The sequence below is a fragment of the Lathyrus oleraceus genome, chromosome 4 (assembly GCF_024323335.1).
Source record: "Lathyrus oleraceus cultivar Zhongwan6 chromosome 4, CAAS_Psat_ZW6_1.0, whole genome shotgun sequence".
In the NCBI taxonomy this organism is placed as follows: domain Eukaryota; kingdom Viridiplantae; phylum Streptophyta; class Magnoliopsida; order Fabales; family Fabaceae; genus Lathyrus; species Lathyrus oleraceus.
Genome location: NC_066582.1, coordinates 196,675,490 through 196,693,231, shown reverse-complemented (window position 1 = coordinate 196,693,231; position 17,742 = coordinate 196,675,490). Strand labels below are relative to the sequence as shown.

The following is a 17,742-nucleotide window of genomic DNA, read 5'->3' as shown; positions in this document are numbered from 1 at the left end:
CCACAAAGCGCTTTCGTGTTCTGTTCTTTTGTTTTCCCTCTTCTTCAGTCACCTCAAAAACTTACGCCATTTCCACAAAAGCCCTACCTTCTCACTCTCGGCGGCCGTGCTCACGTATTTCTCTCTGGAAACAAACCGGCGGCGCGTATTTCTTTGGTACCGGCGGCGCGTATTTCTTCTCACTATACCGGCAGCGAAACAAACCCTTCCTTCTCACTGTACCGGCGGCGCGTATTTCTTTTGTAAGTCTCTTTCTCAAACCCTAAATAACTTTGGTACCACATGCATGTTGAAGTAGAGGTTTCGACTACATTGTATTCATTCTTGCATATGTGAATGTTTATGGTTTGTGAGTGATATTTGATTTTATATAATGTGTTATAGATGAACATTATGTGTGAAAACTCTTGCCCCATTTTATATTTTTCTGTATTTTTCTGTATCACCAATGTTGGTTCTGTTGAAAACTCAGTCATATTTTTCTGTATCACCAATGTTGGTTCTGTATTATGTGTGAAAACTCAGTCATATAAAATGACCCAAATTTTGAGATTTTGAAGTTTATTCTGTTGCCTTAGGGTTGAATGTTGGTTTTGAAGTTGAATCAGTTAGTGTTTAGGGAATTAAAGTGTTAGTTTGAAATGTTAGTTAAGTTAGTAAGTTAGTGAAAAGTAGTTAGTTGGTTATTGATAATATGATTGTTAGTTGAGTTGATTCGATAGTTAGCTATGAAACTGTTAATTATGTGTCAGAGACTGTTAGAGATTAATTAGAGATTAATTAGAACAGTTTTGTTAGTAGGACTGTTATGAAATTTGAAATGTGATTCAGTTAGTTATTTAGGAAAGTTGGTTAGTCATGTTTGAATTGGCAAATAAAGTTAGTAAGTTAGTTAATATTGAATGGACAAGGTTTATTAGTGTATTTTGAAATCAGTTATTGAAATGCTAATAGGAGTTAAAGTAGTAGTTAGTGTATCAATTTAGTAACTCATGCTAGTCTGAAAAGAACAAGCTACAAAGTTTGGTGACAGGTGAATACTATTTAGGATGTTAAATGGATTTTGGTGAATGTATTTTGAAATCAATTTGAATGTTCATTGAAACTACTATGGAATAATAGTTTTGACCAGTTGAATGTTCAAAGATACTACCTTAGTTATGTATTTTCGTCTGGATTAATTGTTTACTTAAATAAGTAGGAAAACCATGGATAAAACATGGATCTGTGCCGATCGAATGACCAAAGAGTACGAGAGTGGGGTTTTGGAATTCGTTAAGTATGTTGTTCAACACGCTGAAAACCCCAGACGAATGCATTGTCCTTGCTTGCGTTGTTGTTATATTGGTAAGGTTGACGCACATGGATTGAAATCGCATTTGCTGAGGCATGGAATTGATCAAAGTTATCAGTGTTGGATATTTCATGGTGAGAAAATTAACGAGAATGTTGAATCGAGTGGAAAAAGTAGTACGACCTATGCTTCATACGACAAAGACACGGAAACATACGATTGTGATCGAGTTGAAGAGATTGTAGAAGCACTGGAAGAAGATCTTCATGATTGTCCTGAAATGTTTGAGAGGATGGTAAGCGATGCTGAGAAACCGTTGTACAAAGGTTGCACTAAATTCTCAAGACTTTCTGCGGTATTAAAGTTGTACAACTTAAAGGCGGGTAATGGATGGTCGGATAAAAGTTTCACAGAGTTGTTGGCCCTTATGAGAGAAATGCTACCGGATGATAATGTTCTTCCTAATCGAACCTATGAGGCAAAAAAAATGTTGTGCTCTATTGGCATGAGCTATGATAAGATACATGCTTGTCCTAACGATTGCATTTTGTTTTGTAACGAATATGCAATGTTAACTGAGTGCCCTAAATGCGGTTTGTCTCGATATAAGAAAAGATTATCTCCCGCAAAAGTCTTATGGTATTTTCCGATAATTCCGAGATTTAGGCGCATGTTTCGTAGTGAAACCGATGCAAGACATCTTACTTGGCATGCAGATGAAAGAATTATTGATGGAATGTATCGGCATCCGGCTGATTCACCACAGTGGTCGAAGATTGATAATGATTATCCTGAGTTTGGATCAGAAGCAAGAAACCTTCGATTGGCATTATCTACTGATGGAATGAACCCACATGGTCTTCAAAGTATCTCACATACCACATGGCCTGTGATTCTTATGATTTATAACCTACCTCCGTCGCTATGTATGAAGCGTAAGTACATGATGTTATCTATGTTAATCTCTGGGCCTAAACAACCAGGGAATGACATAGACGTATACTTGACACCTCTGATCGAAGATTTAAAGATTTTGTGGGAGAACGGTGTGGAGGTTTATGATGGATATAGGAAAGAAAGTTTCAATTTGAGGGCGATGTTGTTTGGCACAATTAATGATTTTCCAGCATACGGGAATCTATCTGGGTATAGCATTAAAGGTCAACGTGCGTGTCCTGTTTGTGAAGACGGAACCGATACGATTCGATTGGAACTTTGCCAGAAGAATGTGTTTCTCGGTCATCGTAGATTCTTACATTCTAAACATCACTACCGTGGGTGGAGAAAAGCATTCAATGGAGACACCGAACATCGTAGAGCTCCACCCGCATTGTCAGGTGAACAAGTTTTTGAAAAGGTGAAAGATGTGCGTACTGAGTTTGGCAAGCCTTTTGCACATAAGATTGTGAAAGGTGGGTGGAAGAAAAGGTCGATATTTTTTGAATTGCCATATTGGAAGTCTTTGTACGTGAGACATTTTCTCGATGTTATGCATATTGAAAAAAACGTATTTGAAAGTGTTATCGGTACATTACTCAATATAAAAGGCAAGTCTAAGGATGGCCTTAAAGCAAGGGAGGACATGTTAAAAATGGGAATGAGAACTGAATTAGCACCCGTGAAGAAAGGAAGACGAACATATCTACCACCTGCTGCTTTTACTTTATCTAGAAAGGAGAAAAAAAATTTGTGTAAGTCTCTGAGTGAAGTTAAGGTTCCAGAAGGATACTCATCTGATATCAGAAGACTTGTTTCTATGAAAGACCTCAAGTTGAAGAATTTGAAGACACATGATTGCCATGTTATAATGGAACATTTTCTACCGATAGGTATACGTTCTATTTTGCCAGAAAAAGTAAGAAGTGCCATAACTAAATTGTGTTTTTTCTTTAGGTCAATTTGTAGTAAGGTGATCGATCCCGAGATCTTACCAACACTACAAAAAGAGATTGTAATTACCTTGTGTGAGCTTGAAATGTATTTTCCTCCGTCTTTTTTTGACATAATGGTTCATTTAGTTGTTCATCTTGTGAAAGAGACACAGTTGTGTGGACCAGCTTATATGAGATGGATGTACCCTGCTGAACGGTATATGAAAATATTAAAAGGGTACGTGAAATCCCGAAGTCGACCAGAGGGTTGTATTGTTGAACGATACATTGTTGAAGAAGCTGTTGAGTTTTGTACTGAATATTTGTCTAACGTTCAATCGATTGGACTCCCCAGAGCTCAGATTTTCGACAAAATGGAAGGTAAAAAATTAATTGGGAATAAAATTGTGACAATATCAAGGGATGAACGGGATCAAGTTCATTTGTATGTTCTGCACAATAATAATGAGGTTGAGCCATATGTTGAAATGCACAAGGATGTACTCCGAAGGTTAAATCCGAACAGAAATGAAAATTGGATAGTTATAGAGCACAATCAAAGTTTCATACAATGGTTGAAGGATCATATTTATTTGAAGCGCTCTTCAGATCCTTCTTCGGTAACAGAAAGGTTGAGATGTTTGGCATATGGTCCAAGTTTGCATGTGTTTTCTCATAGCGCATATTCAATTAATGGATACACATTTTATACCAAAGAACAAGATGATAAGAGTACTATGCAAAATAGTGGTGTCACCGTGCTAGCTGAAGCAATGCATATATCAAGTATGAAGGACTTAAACCCCAAATATGCAAATTTGTCATATTTTGGAGTTATTGAGCACATTTGGGTGTTTGATTACGAGAAGTTTCAGATTCCCATCTTTGGTTGCAAGTGGGTGAATAGTAGTGGCATACGAATGGATAAGTCTGGATTTTTGCAAGTTGATCTTACTAGGGTGGGGTACAAAGATGAACCTTTTATTCTAGCATCTCAAGCTAAACAAGTGTTCTATGTGAATGACCCGAAGAGTACAAAATGGTCTATAGTGCTTTTCTCTAACAAAGTGACTGATGATAGCGGTGTCGATCAATGTGATATTGATGTTGAGAATGAGTCACGCATTAGACGGAATGAGTTGAATAGAAATGATGAAGTTGAGGATCTTATACCGGATGAGTCATATATAAGAAACGATCATAATGAGGGAATTTGGATCAATTCATCCGTACGCATTGCTAAGAAACAAGTGATTAATATTCCAACAAAGAAAAGAAAGAGATGTTAGTGACTTAGGTAAATTATCCATGGTTTCTTTATTTTTTGTTTTCATTTGTTTTGATTATAAGTTATATGTGGTAATGCATGATTTCATTATATTTTTGTATTCGATTGCTTTGATTATAAGTTATATCTGATAATGCATGATTTCTTTATTTTTTTGTTTTCAATTGTTTTGATTATAAGTTATATTTGATATTTGATGGTTTCCTTGGTTTATTACAGGTTAGACATGGCTGATGACCAACATGAGGAAGTTAGTAAAGTATCCGCGGAAGAAGAAATCCGAAGAGGCATCACAGTAATGCGAAGGGTGGTCCAAGGAAGATCTCGAGGCATCATACTAGATGTCTCTTGGAACAACCAGGGACAACTTATAGAACCTAATGGGCATACCTTAACTAGTTTCATCGGTGCACTAGTAAGGAATGAAATTCCCATTACATGTGATGATTGGAGAAATAAAGAGTTGAAAGAGTCCAAAGAAAAAATTTGGAGTGAGATAAAGGTACAATCATTTGGCCCTTAATTATACGGTATCAATTATGTTTTTTCAATTACCGATACTAACTATCAATCTGTATGTTTTTCTTAGCGATGTTTTAACATCGAAGAAGAAAGAAGAGGGTTTTGTATGAAATTGGCCGGAAAGCTTCTTAGAGGATTTCGGACATTTTTATCATCCAAGTTCCTTAAGGATGCGGATGGTAATTTTGTGGATGCGGAGCTTCCTAGAAAATATGAAAGTTTGATATCGGCTGAAGAATGGGAAGCTTTCAAATCCAAGAGACAAGACCCGACTTTTCAAAGAATAAGTGCTACAAATCGGGAAAGAGCATCAAGTCCCGCATATCCGTACCGAAAAGGACGTGTCGGATATGGACGCTTAGAACAATCCATGGTAAGTATTTATAAATTGCGAAAACAAATTTGTTCATCATATATTAGTTTTATCTGATCAAATTGTATGACTTAATGTGTAGCTGCAGAAGGAGGAAAGTTCAGAAACATCTCTTCCTGCACATGTTTTGTGGAAGGAAGCCCGTGTGGGCAAATCTGGAGTTCCTCAAGAAGACGTTTTAAACGTATACCAGAAATGTGTAAGTATAACATTTTTTCATTAATTGAATAACATTTTTATACACAAATATTTGACAAGTATACGGTATTCATCTGATTTTTCAGGAGGAGCTATCTCAGTCTCTATCTCCCGATGATACTAAGAGCATACTTAGTCGGGCATTAGATGTCCCTGAGTATTCTGGTCGGGTGAGGGGTAAGGGATTTGGAGTCACTCCGACCTCCCTCAGTGTTAAAAAAGGAAAGGCTCCTAGTAATCGGGAGCTTCATGCAAGATTGGAAGCCATGCAAGCTGAGCTTGATGCATTGAGGAGAGAAAGAGAGGCTAGCGCCTCAACGGTATACAGAGATGCTTCGGACAAAAACAGTATCAACTGTACCTTTCAACCGAACATTCCAGAGGTAGTTACATATAATTGTCTTAAATTGAACTATTTGCTTAAATTATGTATTTGACATATATACACATTAACGATTTCTTGTTATTATTGGTTTTAGGGCATTTCCCATTGTCAGCTGTATTTGTCGTCACCACACTATCGGATGGTTGGCAAGGGAAAAGTGCATAACGTTAGCGGAGTATTACTCCACACTAGAGAGCTCCCTGCTGGATGTTTGAAGGTATCAGTTGATATTGCAGTTGACCCGAATGCATTATTACCATATCCTAGCGATGATTCGGATGCAACAACGGTGCACGAAGCAGTAGGTTCGTTTGTTGCATGGCCGACAAACCTCATATGCGTAGGATATGAGGTATGCTTAAAACTTATGTTAACTTTAATGTGTATATTCAAAGTTTAAAATTTATGCTTAAAATTTTACTTACATATTTTCCTTGATTATGTTAAATAGACTCCCACAAAATCCAAATCAAGAAAAGAGGTAATATACAATTATATGACATATATTCATGGAAGTTGTTACATTCTTAATTTGATCTAACTATTTATATGACATGTAGGTTCAAGAAAATGAGGTTAGCAATGCCTCCGCACAACAAATAAAGGAGGTTAGGAACGCCTCCGCACGGGTAAAAAGTTCTGGTGCTAAGAAGACCGTAGCTAGGAAAAAACCTACCACCAAGTATAGGTCGTGCCTCAGGACATTTATAGAGATGACCGATATACCGACCGGAGGTGTTCGGACTATACATATGGAGGAAGGGATTTTCGGCTTTGATCACGACCAAATGATTGGTAATGAAGACTTCATGCAAGTTTTTGGTCATGAAGAAATCGGCGTCAACGTTGTCAATACATATATTAGGTAAATCCGGTCTACTTTGTCTTATTAATTAAACAACTTATGTTAATGATGTTTACTTTATGTTAATCCGGTTTACTTTATGTTTCAAAAGAGGTGTTAATGATGTTTTTATATTAGGTTTTTGTATGACAAAATGACGCGCCCCAATGATTTGGACGAGTCATTCGGATTCTTAGCACCCGCGAGCATCAACTTAGGTTTAATTTTAAATAGACCGGATACCGTGACGGAGTACGTTCTTCGGATCCTCAATGACAATAAAGATGCGGAGAAGTTGTTTTTTATACCGTTTAATACCGGGTTAGCATTTCATTCTAAATTCATCTATTATAATTATTTTCCAAGTTACCATCTAACATTTGCCTAATCATTACAGTGGACATTGGTTGTTGCTCGCAATCAATCCTATCCGAGAAATTGTGTATTATCTTGACTCGTTAGGAAATGATTGGACAACATACCCGGATATGAAGTTCCTAATTGACACGTAAGTGAGAATGTTCAAAATTTTTCTTAGTTTATGTGAATTGTTCTAATTGCTTCATTTTTATTTTATTAGCATCCTACAAGCTTTTCGGGCCCAACGAGATATCCAAACCTCAAGGAGGGGCGCCAACCGCATTACATGGATTAAAGTGGCGGTATATTTTTAATTACCACATTTTTTATTATATTAGTGATGACACTTGATAAAACTTAGGATTTATAATCCATATTTTTTTTCATGTAGTGTCCTCAACAACGTAATCAAATAGATTGCGGGTATTTCGTGTTGAGGTTTATGCGGGATACTCTTGCTTTGGGCCGATTAGTGATTCCCACCGATGTATGTATTTCTAACTTATGAGTTATTTTTATATTTACACATATCTCATATAATTAAATAGTTGGAATTAATTCAAAATATGTTATATTATTATGTAGTACTTTGAGGAATTCAAGTGTGCATTTTATACAAAGGATCAAGTGGACGAAATCAAAGAGGAGTGGTGTCAATTCATGATAGAGCTCAAAGTTTTTTCATAAATTTGTGTAATTAATGTGTACATTTGTAGTATATGTAATGACTTGTAAATGTGTACATAAATTTGTATATATTTTGATACATTTAAGGCAAATTAAAATGTGTTTGAATTGGTATATATATATATATTTGTTAGCCAAAAATTGGTAGAAAAAAGGCCAAAATGGCATGTATAAAATGTGATAACTGTCTGTCAAAATCTGGTTGAAAACAGGTAGAAATTCTGGTTTATAAACCTGGAAAAAATGTGGTTTAAAACAAAAGCTTCAAAAATTTTCGTATACATTAGACAGCGCTTTTGTAAAAAGCGCTGTCTAAGGGGGGGATTAGAAAGCGCTTCAGGCAAAAGCGCTGTCTAAGGGGGGGGCTTAGACAGCGCTTTCTGAAAAGCGCTGTCTAAGCCCCCCCCTTTAGACAGCGCTTTTGCCTAAAGCGCTGTCTAAGGTATACCTAAAAAAATTAAAATAGGGGGGGCTTAGACAGCGCTTTTTGTAAAGCGCTGTCTAAGCCCCCCCCTTTAGACAGCGCTTTTGCCAAAAGCGCTGTCTAAGGTATACCTAAAAAAATTAAAATAGGAGGGTCTTAGAAAGCGCTTTTGGCCAAAGCGCTGTCTAAGGGGGGGGCTTAGACAGCGCTTTTAAGATTTAAACAAGCGCTGTCTAAACCTTTAGCAGCGGAGGCTTAGACAGCGCTTTAAAGCGCTGTCTAAGGCTAAAAAAAGCGCTGTCTAAGGTCTTGTTTGGCGTAGTGGTAGGTTCCTAGAGTCACAAATATTTCTTGAGGACGTCACTGTCGTGACGAAGACTTGTCGGATAGTAATATCCTTAAGAAGATCTCATCTAGGTGAGGTCTTCGTATTGTCCCAACAAGGAAAACTCCATGAGGATTTTACTACACGACTCTCGAGTCCAGGGTTCTAACAAGGTTCTCAGAGTCATAAATCGAGGTTGGAAATATTACTGTAAGATAGTAATACGTCTAAGGGATCTCATCTGATTAGGGCTTTCATATTAACCCAATAAGTCTGGGACTTTTCAGGTAGATACTACATAACCACCGGATATAATGGGTTAAAAGGTCCCTAGAGTCATTGATCCAACTTGAGAATACTATCGTCGTGACGAAGACTCGTCGGGCAATAATATCTCAAGAGAATCTCCTCTAGGCGGGGTCTTCGTTTCTTCCCAACAAGGAAGACTCCTTGTGGGCGCCCACTACGCGACCACCAACTTAATCTTATGGTTTTTCTCAGACTCGGGTGGAGAGCCTATCTCACAAAGTATCACCAACCAAAGAACCCCAAATAAGACATAGTCAATAAATCACAATATAATAATTATGACAAAATAATAATGACAAAATAAAAAATAACAGATAAACAAACAAGATTAACACATAATACAGAAACTGAACTAAATTAGGCTTCACTCTCTTTTGTTCAGCCAAATATCCCCAGCAGAGTCACCATCTGTCGCATCTCGAAAAATACGATTCCTCGCGATGGTCGCGGAAAAATTAAGGTTCGAACAGAGTCGCCACCTGTCGCATCTCGAAAAATACAATTCCTCGCGATGGTCGCGGAAAAATTAATGTTTGAACAGAGTCGCCACCGAACTTTATTTACCCCAATGAAGGGATAGGAAAATATCGATAAAACTTTTAGGAAATGGAATAATGGTCGTCGCAACCATATTCGGGTTCGGGAGTGGATTACGTAAGGGGAAGGTATTAGCACCCCTTACGTCCGTTGTATTCAACGGGAACCTTTTAGTTCTAATGTGCGTTTTGAGTGTTAATTTTGTTTGTTATCTTTGGGTTATAAAATTATTAAAAATAGAAATGGATGAGAACCTCAGAAAGGGAAAGGGGAGGTTTTTTATTAGTGTGCTCGCGAAGATACAACAATCTCCTGCCTACGTATCCTTAAATAAGGAAATCAGAGCATTCGTAGTTCGGGGAACTACTGTTGGTTGGTGTTTTTCTAATGAACAAACTGTTTAGATCGTATCCTAAAGGCTAAACGTTGGCTTGTCTACTCTCGGCGGAGGCTTAAGCATTAGTTTGTTGTGCGCATTAGAAATGATAAAATAGTGTTCTTTTTGAAAAGAGTTTTGATCACACGAGGGTGACAAGCTAGATTAATATGTTGGATATTTTGTTTGACTGGTTTCGATCGCACGAGGGCGAGGACAAATAAATTTGATGTGTTGAGATATTTTTGGTTGGATGACGATTAATCGGATAGTCAAGTAAGACAACTCGTATCCTAGCAGTCGGGAAAGGGAATAGAAGACTCTAGACCACTTTCTTTTTCATCCTTAATTATAGAAAGGATTTAATAATAATTAAGGTGTTTTAAATGGATGACGAATACTCGGATAATCGAGTAAGACAACTCGTATCCTAATAATCGGGAAAAGGAATAGAAAACTCTAGACCACTTTCTCTTTCATCTAAGTGATTATAAAAATAAGTTTATGTATGATCGATGTATTTTTAGAATAAACGACAAGTGCTCGAATGACTGAGTAAGACAACTCATATCCAAGCATTTGAGAAGAGGAATTGAAAACTCAATACCATCTCCCTTTTCGTACAGTTTATTATGAAATGATTTGACTTACGGTATAAGTTGGTGGAAAAATAACAATTGTTCGACTGACCGAGTAAGAGAACTTGTATTCAAACAATTGAGGAGAGAAGTTGAAGACTCAAAGTCATCTCCTTTTTCATTTAGCTTATTATGAAAGTAATTTAATTTAATCGGGTTTAGAAGTTTGTAGAGGAACGACAATTATTTGAATAACCAAGTAAGAGAACTTGTATTCAAATAGTCGTGGAGAAAAAATTGAAGACTCAAAGTTATCTCCCTTTTAGTTTCTTGTTGTAAAAGGATTTGATTTGTTTGTGCTTAAATGAATTAGAAATGACGACCATTTGACTAACCGAGTAAGAAAACTCGTATTCAAATAATCGAGGAGAGGAGTTGAAAACTCAAAACCATCCCCCTTTTCATTTTCAAATGAAGCGTTGTTTAAATGTGATTAAATATTTTAATTTATCTTTCGATGTCGGATCGAGACTTTAAAATTTGCATTCTTGTGAATGAATTGAATTTATTTGGTGAATAATCCATTTAATCGATTAATTAAAACCGAATAGGTCTCATTGTAAGAAAGCCCAAGAGTAAGCCATGTGAGGTTGATGGCGATGCTTTTTCAAGCGATCGACTTACAAAGGCATTTAAAATGGGCTCGACTTTGAATCGAGAAGTTCTATTTGTTTTTAAAAAATTGGTTTGAATTGATGGCATGAGAATTATAATCCTTTTGTATCTTTTAAGTCTTTATCATTTTTAGGTTCATTTTAAGATGAGATGAAGAATGTACAATGATATAGCATAGAGTGAAGTAAAAAATAAATAAATGTTAGAGGCGGAATTTAAAAGAGTTACATGTTAATTGCGGAAATTAAAAATTAGAGTTAATCGTTAAATGTTAGGTGTTAATTGAAATCAACATGAAATAATCAAGAGAATTACAATAAAATATTAAATCTAAAACAAATAACTAAAGTTTAAACAACTAATAAAAGTATCATTAAATTAAAACTCAAAACAATATTAAACTATCGAAAATCTCAATTCTAAACTATTATCCAAAATATTAATTTTAAAATATTAACAAAGATTAAATTCTAAAATCATTCTAAATTAAATTAAAATTCTAAAATAAATCTAAATCACAATAGAATTCTAATTAATCCATAATTATTTCTAAATAAAAAATTATCTAATTAAATCCTAAAATATTAACAAAAATTAAATTTAAAATCATTCTAAATTAAGTTAAAATTCTAAAACAAATCTAAATCACAATAGAATTCTAATTAATCTATAATTATTTATAAATAAAAAAATTATCTAATTAAATTCTAAGATATTTTCCAATTAAATTCTAAAATCATTCTAAATTCAACTAAAATTCTAAAATAAATCTAAATCACAATAGGATTCTAATTAATCTACAATTATTTCTAAATAAAAAATTATTTAATTAAATCCTAAAATATTAACAAAGATTTAAATTTTAAAATCATTCTAAATTAAGTTAAAATTCTAAAACAAATCTAAATCACAATAGAATTCTAATTAATCTATAATTATTTCTAAATAAAAAATTATCTAATTAAATTCTAAGATATTTTCCAATTAAATTCTAAAATCATTCCAAATTAAACTAAAATTCTAAAATAAATCTAAATCACAATAGGATTCTAATTAATCTACAATTATTTCTAAAAAAATTATCTAATTAAATCCTAAAATATTAACAAAGATTTAAATTTTAAAATCATTCTAAATTAAGTTAAAATTCTAAAACAAATCTAAATCACAAAAGAATTCTAATTAATCTATAATTATTTCTAAATAAAAAATTATCTAATTAAATTCTAAGATATTTTCCAATTAACATTAAAAAAATCATTATGGTCTTAACAAAAACCAACCAATCGTATGGGGGGTGCTGATAGGGATTAATGGGCCAAATCTGGAAGGCCCGAAACAGACCCACCTAGGTTAACTTAAAACAGAAAAAGGAAAAGGAATCGTTGCTTTCTCAATAGCCTTTCTCTCTCTGCAATTTTCAGCCGCTCCAAAACTCAGCAAACCCTAAAAACTTCTCTTTCCTCCCGGAGAAGACGGCCGAAGGCGACGGCTTATGGTGGAGCCTCCCTTCTTCTCCGGCCACCGTCCCTAAAACACAACTTAACCCTCTAAATACCCCCTTTCGAGTTCGAATCCAACCTCTAAAAATCCCTAAACCCTTAACACAAAACCGATTCGCCCTGAGCTAACGAGTACGAAGAACAACCAAGAAAGATCAAACGAAGAACCGAAGAGAAAGATCGAAGTCCGAATCGAGGATTCCAAAGAGCGAAATGCTAAGGGGTTCGCTCAAATCGGAGCTCAAACGAAAAACACCCAGGAGCGAGCAAACGAGATAGACAGTGCGAAATCCAGTATAAATGAAGATTATGCAAGTTCTTTTTAAAATGAGAGGCAAGGGGTTTTACCGTCCAGTAGGGCTTTCAGGTAAATCAACACTTTTCTTCTCTCCTCTAATACTGTTGCGCTTTTGAAGAGGTAGGAGGATCTAACCTCACCTAGGCCAGAGTTTCAACGAGAAAACTCTCTCTTAGATTTTTGAAAACTTGAGTTTTTTTGTGAAAAGGTCCTCCTTTGGATTTTTCTACTGCGTTATCTTATATCTGATAATCTTTTCACAGATGAATTTTTAAGTCTAAAAAAAAGCTCTGTCTGTTATGCCTTTTCATTCCAGGTTATTTTGGATTTCATTTTTGTAAATGTGTTACTGTTTTAAGCCATTTTCGAAATGTTTTTTGAGTATTCATGTTGGTCTTCTGGATAAAGTGTTAAACTGATTAACTTATTAGTTATTTTTCAGTTCTTTAAGCGCTTTTGGAAAGGGCTTTTTATTTAAGCTGTTTTTCTCTCTGCAGGTTACAACGTGAAGTGACTTTGATGGATAGTTTGTGGGCTGTAATACAGCAAGGTTGGAGGCGCGTCCCAGTTCAAAGAGATTTCAATTTGATTACCTGACTTTGGTCTTTAGGATTTATTCCCATTTGTAGCAAATTTCACTGTAATTACATTGGTTTTTTTTTAAGACAAATGTCTGCTTGGATTATGTAACTTATTGAATTAAAAGTCTAATAACCATTAATAATTATGTATTCAACCTTTTAATCTTTCAAAATTTAACTCAATATTTATTTATGCTAATCAATTTCAACTTTTTTAAAAATCAACAAATTTCTAACTTAAGTACAATGAATTAATCTAAAAATAAATTTCTAATTTAAGTATAACGACTTAATTTAAAAACAAATTTCTAATTTAAGTATAATGAATTAATCTAAAGAACAACATAATTACTAAGTATAGTAATTTAATTTAAATAACACAATTCTATTTTAAATACAAAAAAAATCTAAACATGAGACTTTTAATTAAAAAAAAAACACAATTCTATTTTTTTCTAAAAAATGCAAATTCTAAATATGGGATTTTTGAAACAAAGAAATCTCATGGATTAAACCAAAATGGTCGGACAAAATTGGGGTATGACAATGTGATTTATCTCAAACTCTTCGAACATTTGGGACATCTTGAGAGATTTTTGAAAATATTTGATCAACGATAAATCCTTTGTCTGAAATTCTCCCTTAACTTGGCAGGTGATCAACTGAGATTCAATTTGGACCAGTAAATGCGTCACGCCAACCTCTCTCGCTAACTTCATTTCTGCAATTATAGCTTTGTATTCTGCCTGCTTATTGCTAGACTGAAAATTAAAACACAAAGAGTATTCAAGCATTAGGTCATCGGGTCCTTCTAGCACTATCCATGCTCCACTTCCTTTGATATTAGAGGACCCATCAACAGATAAAATCCATTTGTACGATGATTCTTCTGAAACCAGAGCACTCAACTCGTTCAAGAAATCAATGAGGATTTGAGACTTAATGTTACTTTGAGGCACAAACTTTATATCATATTTTGATAACCCTATCGGCCAGACGACCATTCTTCCTGCCAAATCTAGCTTTTTTAAGATTTGTTTAATATGATAGTTGGTTTTGACGATAATGGGGTGTCCTTGAAAATAGTATCTCAAATTTCGGGTTGTGACCACTACTGCCAACACGAGACGTTGAATCTTCTAGTAACGTAACTTTGCTCCTTTCAGCACATTACTAACAAAAACATATCGTTTTTTCTCCTTCCTAGGTTTCCTGAACTAATACCAAACTCATAGTTATGTCTCATACTGCTAAGTATAGGATAATTGTTTGGTTCTCTCTGGGTCGTACCAAGATGGGGGTGCCGATAAGAAATGATTTACCTCTTTAAAAGCCTATTTTATTCCTTCATCCACTGGAATTTCGTTGATTTTCTTACCTCAGTGAAGAAATGGATCGAATTATCCCCTACATAAGATAAAAAAATGGTATAAGGCGGCCGAATGCCATGTTAACTATTGTACCTCTTTTACTGTTGACAGGCTCCTTATGTTAACGATTACTCGGCATTTACCCAGGTTCGCTTCTATTCTTTGGTTGGTTAACATAAATCCCTTAAATTTCCCTGGTTGTACTCCAAACGTACATTTTTTCGGATTTAGCCTCATATTATAACCTCATATTGATGCTTCCTATTTTTCCAAACGTACATTTTTCCGGATATAACCTCAGATTGATGCTTCCTATCTTCCGGGGTTTTTACCACCATATCATCTATGTACACCTCCAGATTATATCATATCTATGAAGCAGACACCATATCCATCAGTCTCTAGTAGGTAGCCCCTGCGTTTTTTAGCCCAAAGGGCATTACCTTGTAATAGTAATTGTTCTTATTGGTCATAAATTTTGTTTTAAGGGCATTTAGTGGATTCATTCGAATCTGGTTTTATCCTGAGTAGGCATCTAGAAAACTAAGAAGACGAAAACCGGAAGCCTCATTAATGAGTCGATCAATGTGAGGAAGTGGGTAGGGATCTTTTGGGCATGCTTTATTCAAGTCGGTAAAGTCTACACATATTTTCCATTTTCCTGACTTCTTCTTAACTATGTCAGCTAACCAAGTCGAGTACCTGATCTCCTTAATAAAGCTGACATTCATGAGCTTTCCGACTTCGTCTTCTACAACCCTTCTCTTTTCTTCGTCCTCCTTCCTCTTTTTATGCGCTATTGATTTGATGGTCGGATCCAGTGCTAGATGGTTACAAACTATGTTAGGGTCAATGTTGGGCATATCAGTCGGTTTCCATGCGAACAAATCTACATTCTCCCTTAATATTATGACGATCTCGGCTTCTTCCTAAGGGGATAGGCTAGATTCGACCTGAGTTGCTTGCGATGATTGAGAACTAATATGTATTGTCTTTACATCCTCAATAGGTGTAACGTTATCCTTTATTGGATCTTCCTTTGGGTCGATGTCAACTATGTTCACTTTTACTCGATCGTCTTTGACTGGCTTGTCGGCATGAGTTTTCTTCTTAAGCTTCAGACTATCTTTATAACATTTCCTTGATATCCTTTGATCACCCTTTATTATTCCTACTCGGCCATCTTTCAGAGGGTATTTTAACATGAGGAACGGAGTGGACAACATTGCCTCCAGAGCATTGAGGGTCTTCCCACAATAACATTGTAGAGAGATGTAGTGTTGATAATTAAGTACCTCACCAAAACACTTTTTCATTTTCCCTATTACCAAAAGTAGTCATCATGGGCAAGTGTCCTAGCACCTGCACCGATTCTCCCGAGAATCTAACTAACGAACCTTTAAAGGGAAACGACTCGATGATATCAAAGTTCATTCCCTTGAATGCTTCCCAGTATAAAATACTCGTCGAACTTCCTAGGTCGATTAGAACATCTTTCACGTTCCAGTTCCAGATTTTCACTTTGATCACCATCAAGTCATATTCATGGGGTAATACTCTTTCGACGTCTTTTTTAGAGAAGGTGATTGTTGCCTGGTTTTCTCTCTCTTCTAAAGGTGACTTCTTCCTCACATGCACCATTGTCCGAGCATACCTTTTTCTAGCTGAACTAGGTTCTCCTCCTCCTGCATATCCTCCAGCAATGATGTTTAATGTATGACGAGTCATGTGTACCTCATATATGCTTTTCCCCTTCTTCTGTATAGGGTTATCTTAGTTGATGTCTTCTCGAGAAGGACTTTTTTTCCCGACTGTCCCCCGATGTCTTTAACATTGGACAATAACTGACCCCTTTGAATTAAAGCCTCAATTTATTTATTTAGCTGATGACAATTCTCTGTATAGGGTTTTCAGTCTGACGCACATATTCCGATAGTGGGGATACATAATTGGGCATATGAAGGACAACATTAAGGCTATTTTGGGCCAAAATTTGTTGGACCGCGTTAGTTATATTGATTTGTAAACGTAAAAGTGTGACTTTGCAATCCTTCAATCATGGTAGTTGGCATGCCATATGGGTAATCTTTAGTGATAGAGGTGGCGTAATAGTTGGGACATAAGGGGCGTATGGTCATCTAAAATAGCCATAGTATCCCTAGGGGTAGTTGGGATATTCACTAATGGTGGTAACGAGACTACCATTCCTGGTAATGACGTCGAAGTTGTTATTAGGTCAGGATTTGATGTCCCTGCAGTACCAATCATCGATGTGACCAGTGGTTTTGTGTCTGGAGTATCATTTCGGGGACGAGAAATACTTTATGGAGGAACCATTTCATCCAAAGTCCTACCATTTTTCAGACACATAAACTTCCACACATTGAAAATATTTCATGTAAAAAATAGAAATAACAAAGTAATGTAACACTTTCTTGTAAAAAAAAATTGCCCAAAAAAGGTCCCATTGGCCGTGTCAATTTGTTCGCATGTGTTTTTAGCAAATAATCACGAGTTTTGTTCACTTGTGAGATTAACTCGAAAAATTTAGAGAGCATTCTGTGCAAAGTAAATATACAAGAAAGAGTGTGTATGAAGTGAATGTGAATGTCTGTATGAAGACAAAAAGGACACAAACTTTAATAACATAAAAGATTGAATCAATGTAATAAATGAAAAGTACAATAAATGAAATTAAATAAGAAATGTAGTAAATGACTATTAAAGTAAAGTGTTTCAATTAAGAAAACATAAAGACAATGAAAGAAAGGGACAGAGACTCGTACATGTTCCTCACAAACAGTTTCGCTCTTTGACTTGGGTACTCCAGTTCTATAGAGAAGTATATGAATTTTGCGATCTTTATTATAATGCACGAGCCTACTATTTATACTAAACTAAAGATAATTGTCTCCTAAAATTTATTCCTAGAAAATGGACATGTA

General features: G+C 35.4%; 1 protein-coding gene and 1 long non-coding RNA gene across 2 annotated transcripts; both read left to right on the top strand.

The window, feature by feature from the left end:
* The first annotated feature begins 5,071 nt into the window (after positions 1 to 5,071).
* Positions 5,072 to 5,653, top strand: LOC127135343 (uncharacterized). The gene is made up of 2 exons (XM_051062080.1): positions 5,072 to 5,348; positions 5,431 to 5,653. Exons 1-2 carry the CDS (start codon positions 5,082 to 5,084, stop codon positions 5,569 to 5,571), a joined length of 408 nt encoding a protein of 135 aa, XP_050918037.1. The 5' UTR covers positions 5,072 to 5,081; the 3' UTR covers positions 5,572 to 5,653.
* Positions 5,654 to 12,399: 6,746 nt separating this feature from the next.
* LOC127135342 (uncharacterized) lies at positions 12,400 to 13,582 on the top strand. Its single transcript, XR_007808521.1, has 2 exons — positions 12,400 to 12,915; positions 13,344 to 13,582. It is a non-coding gene; the product is annotated as an uncharacterized LOC127135342 (long non-coding RNA).
* Positions 13,583 to 17,742: the final 4,160 nt, after the last annotated feature.

What these genes read in the sequence shown, in the direction of transcription:
- LOC127135343 (XM_051062080.1), top strand. Translation starts at nt 5,082, where the DNA reads ATGAAATTGGCCGGAAAGCTTCTTAGAGGATTTCGGACATTTTTATCA. An exon ending in GACGCTTAGAACAATCCATG is followed by an intron (nt 5,349 to 5,430) that starts GTAAGTATTTAT and finishes CTTAATGTGTAG; the next exon opens with CTGCAGAAGGAGGAAAGTTC.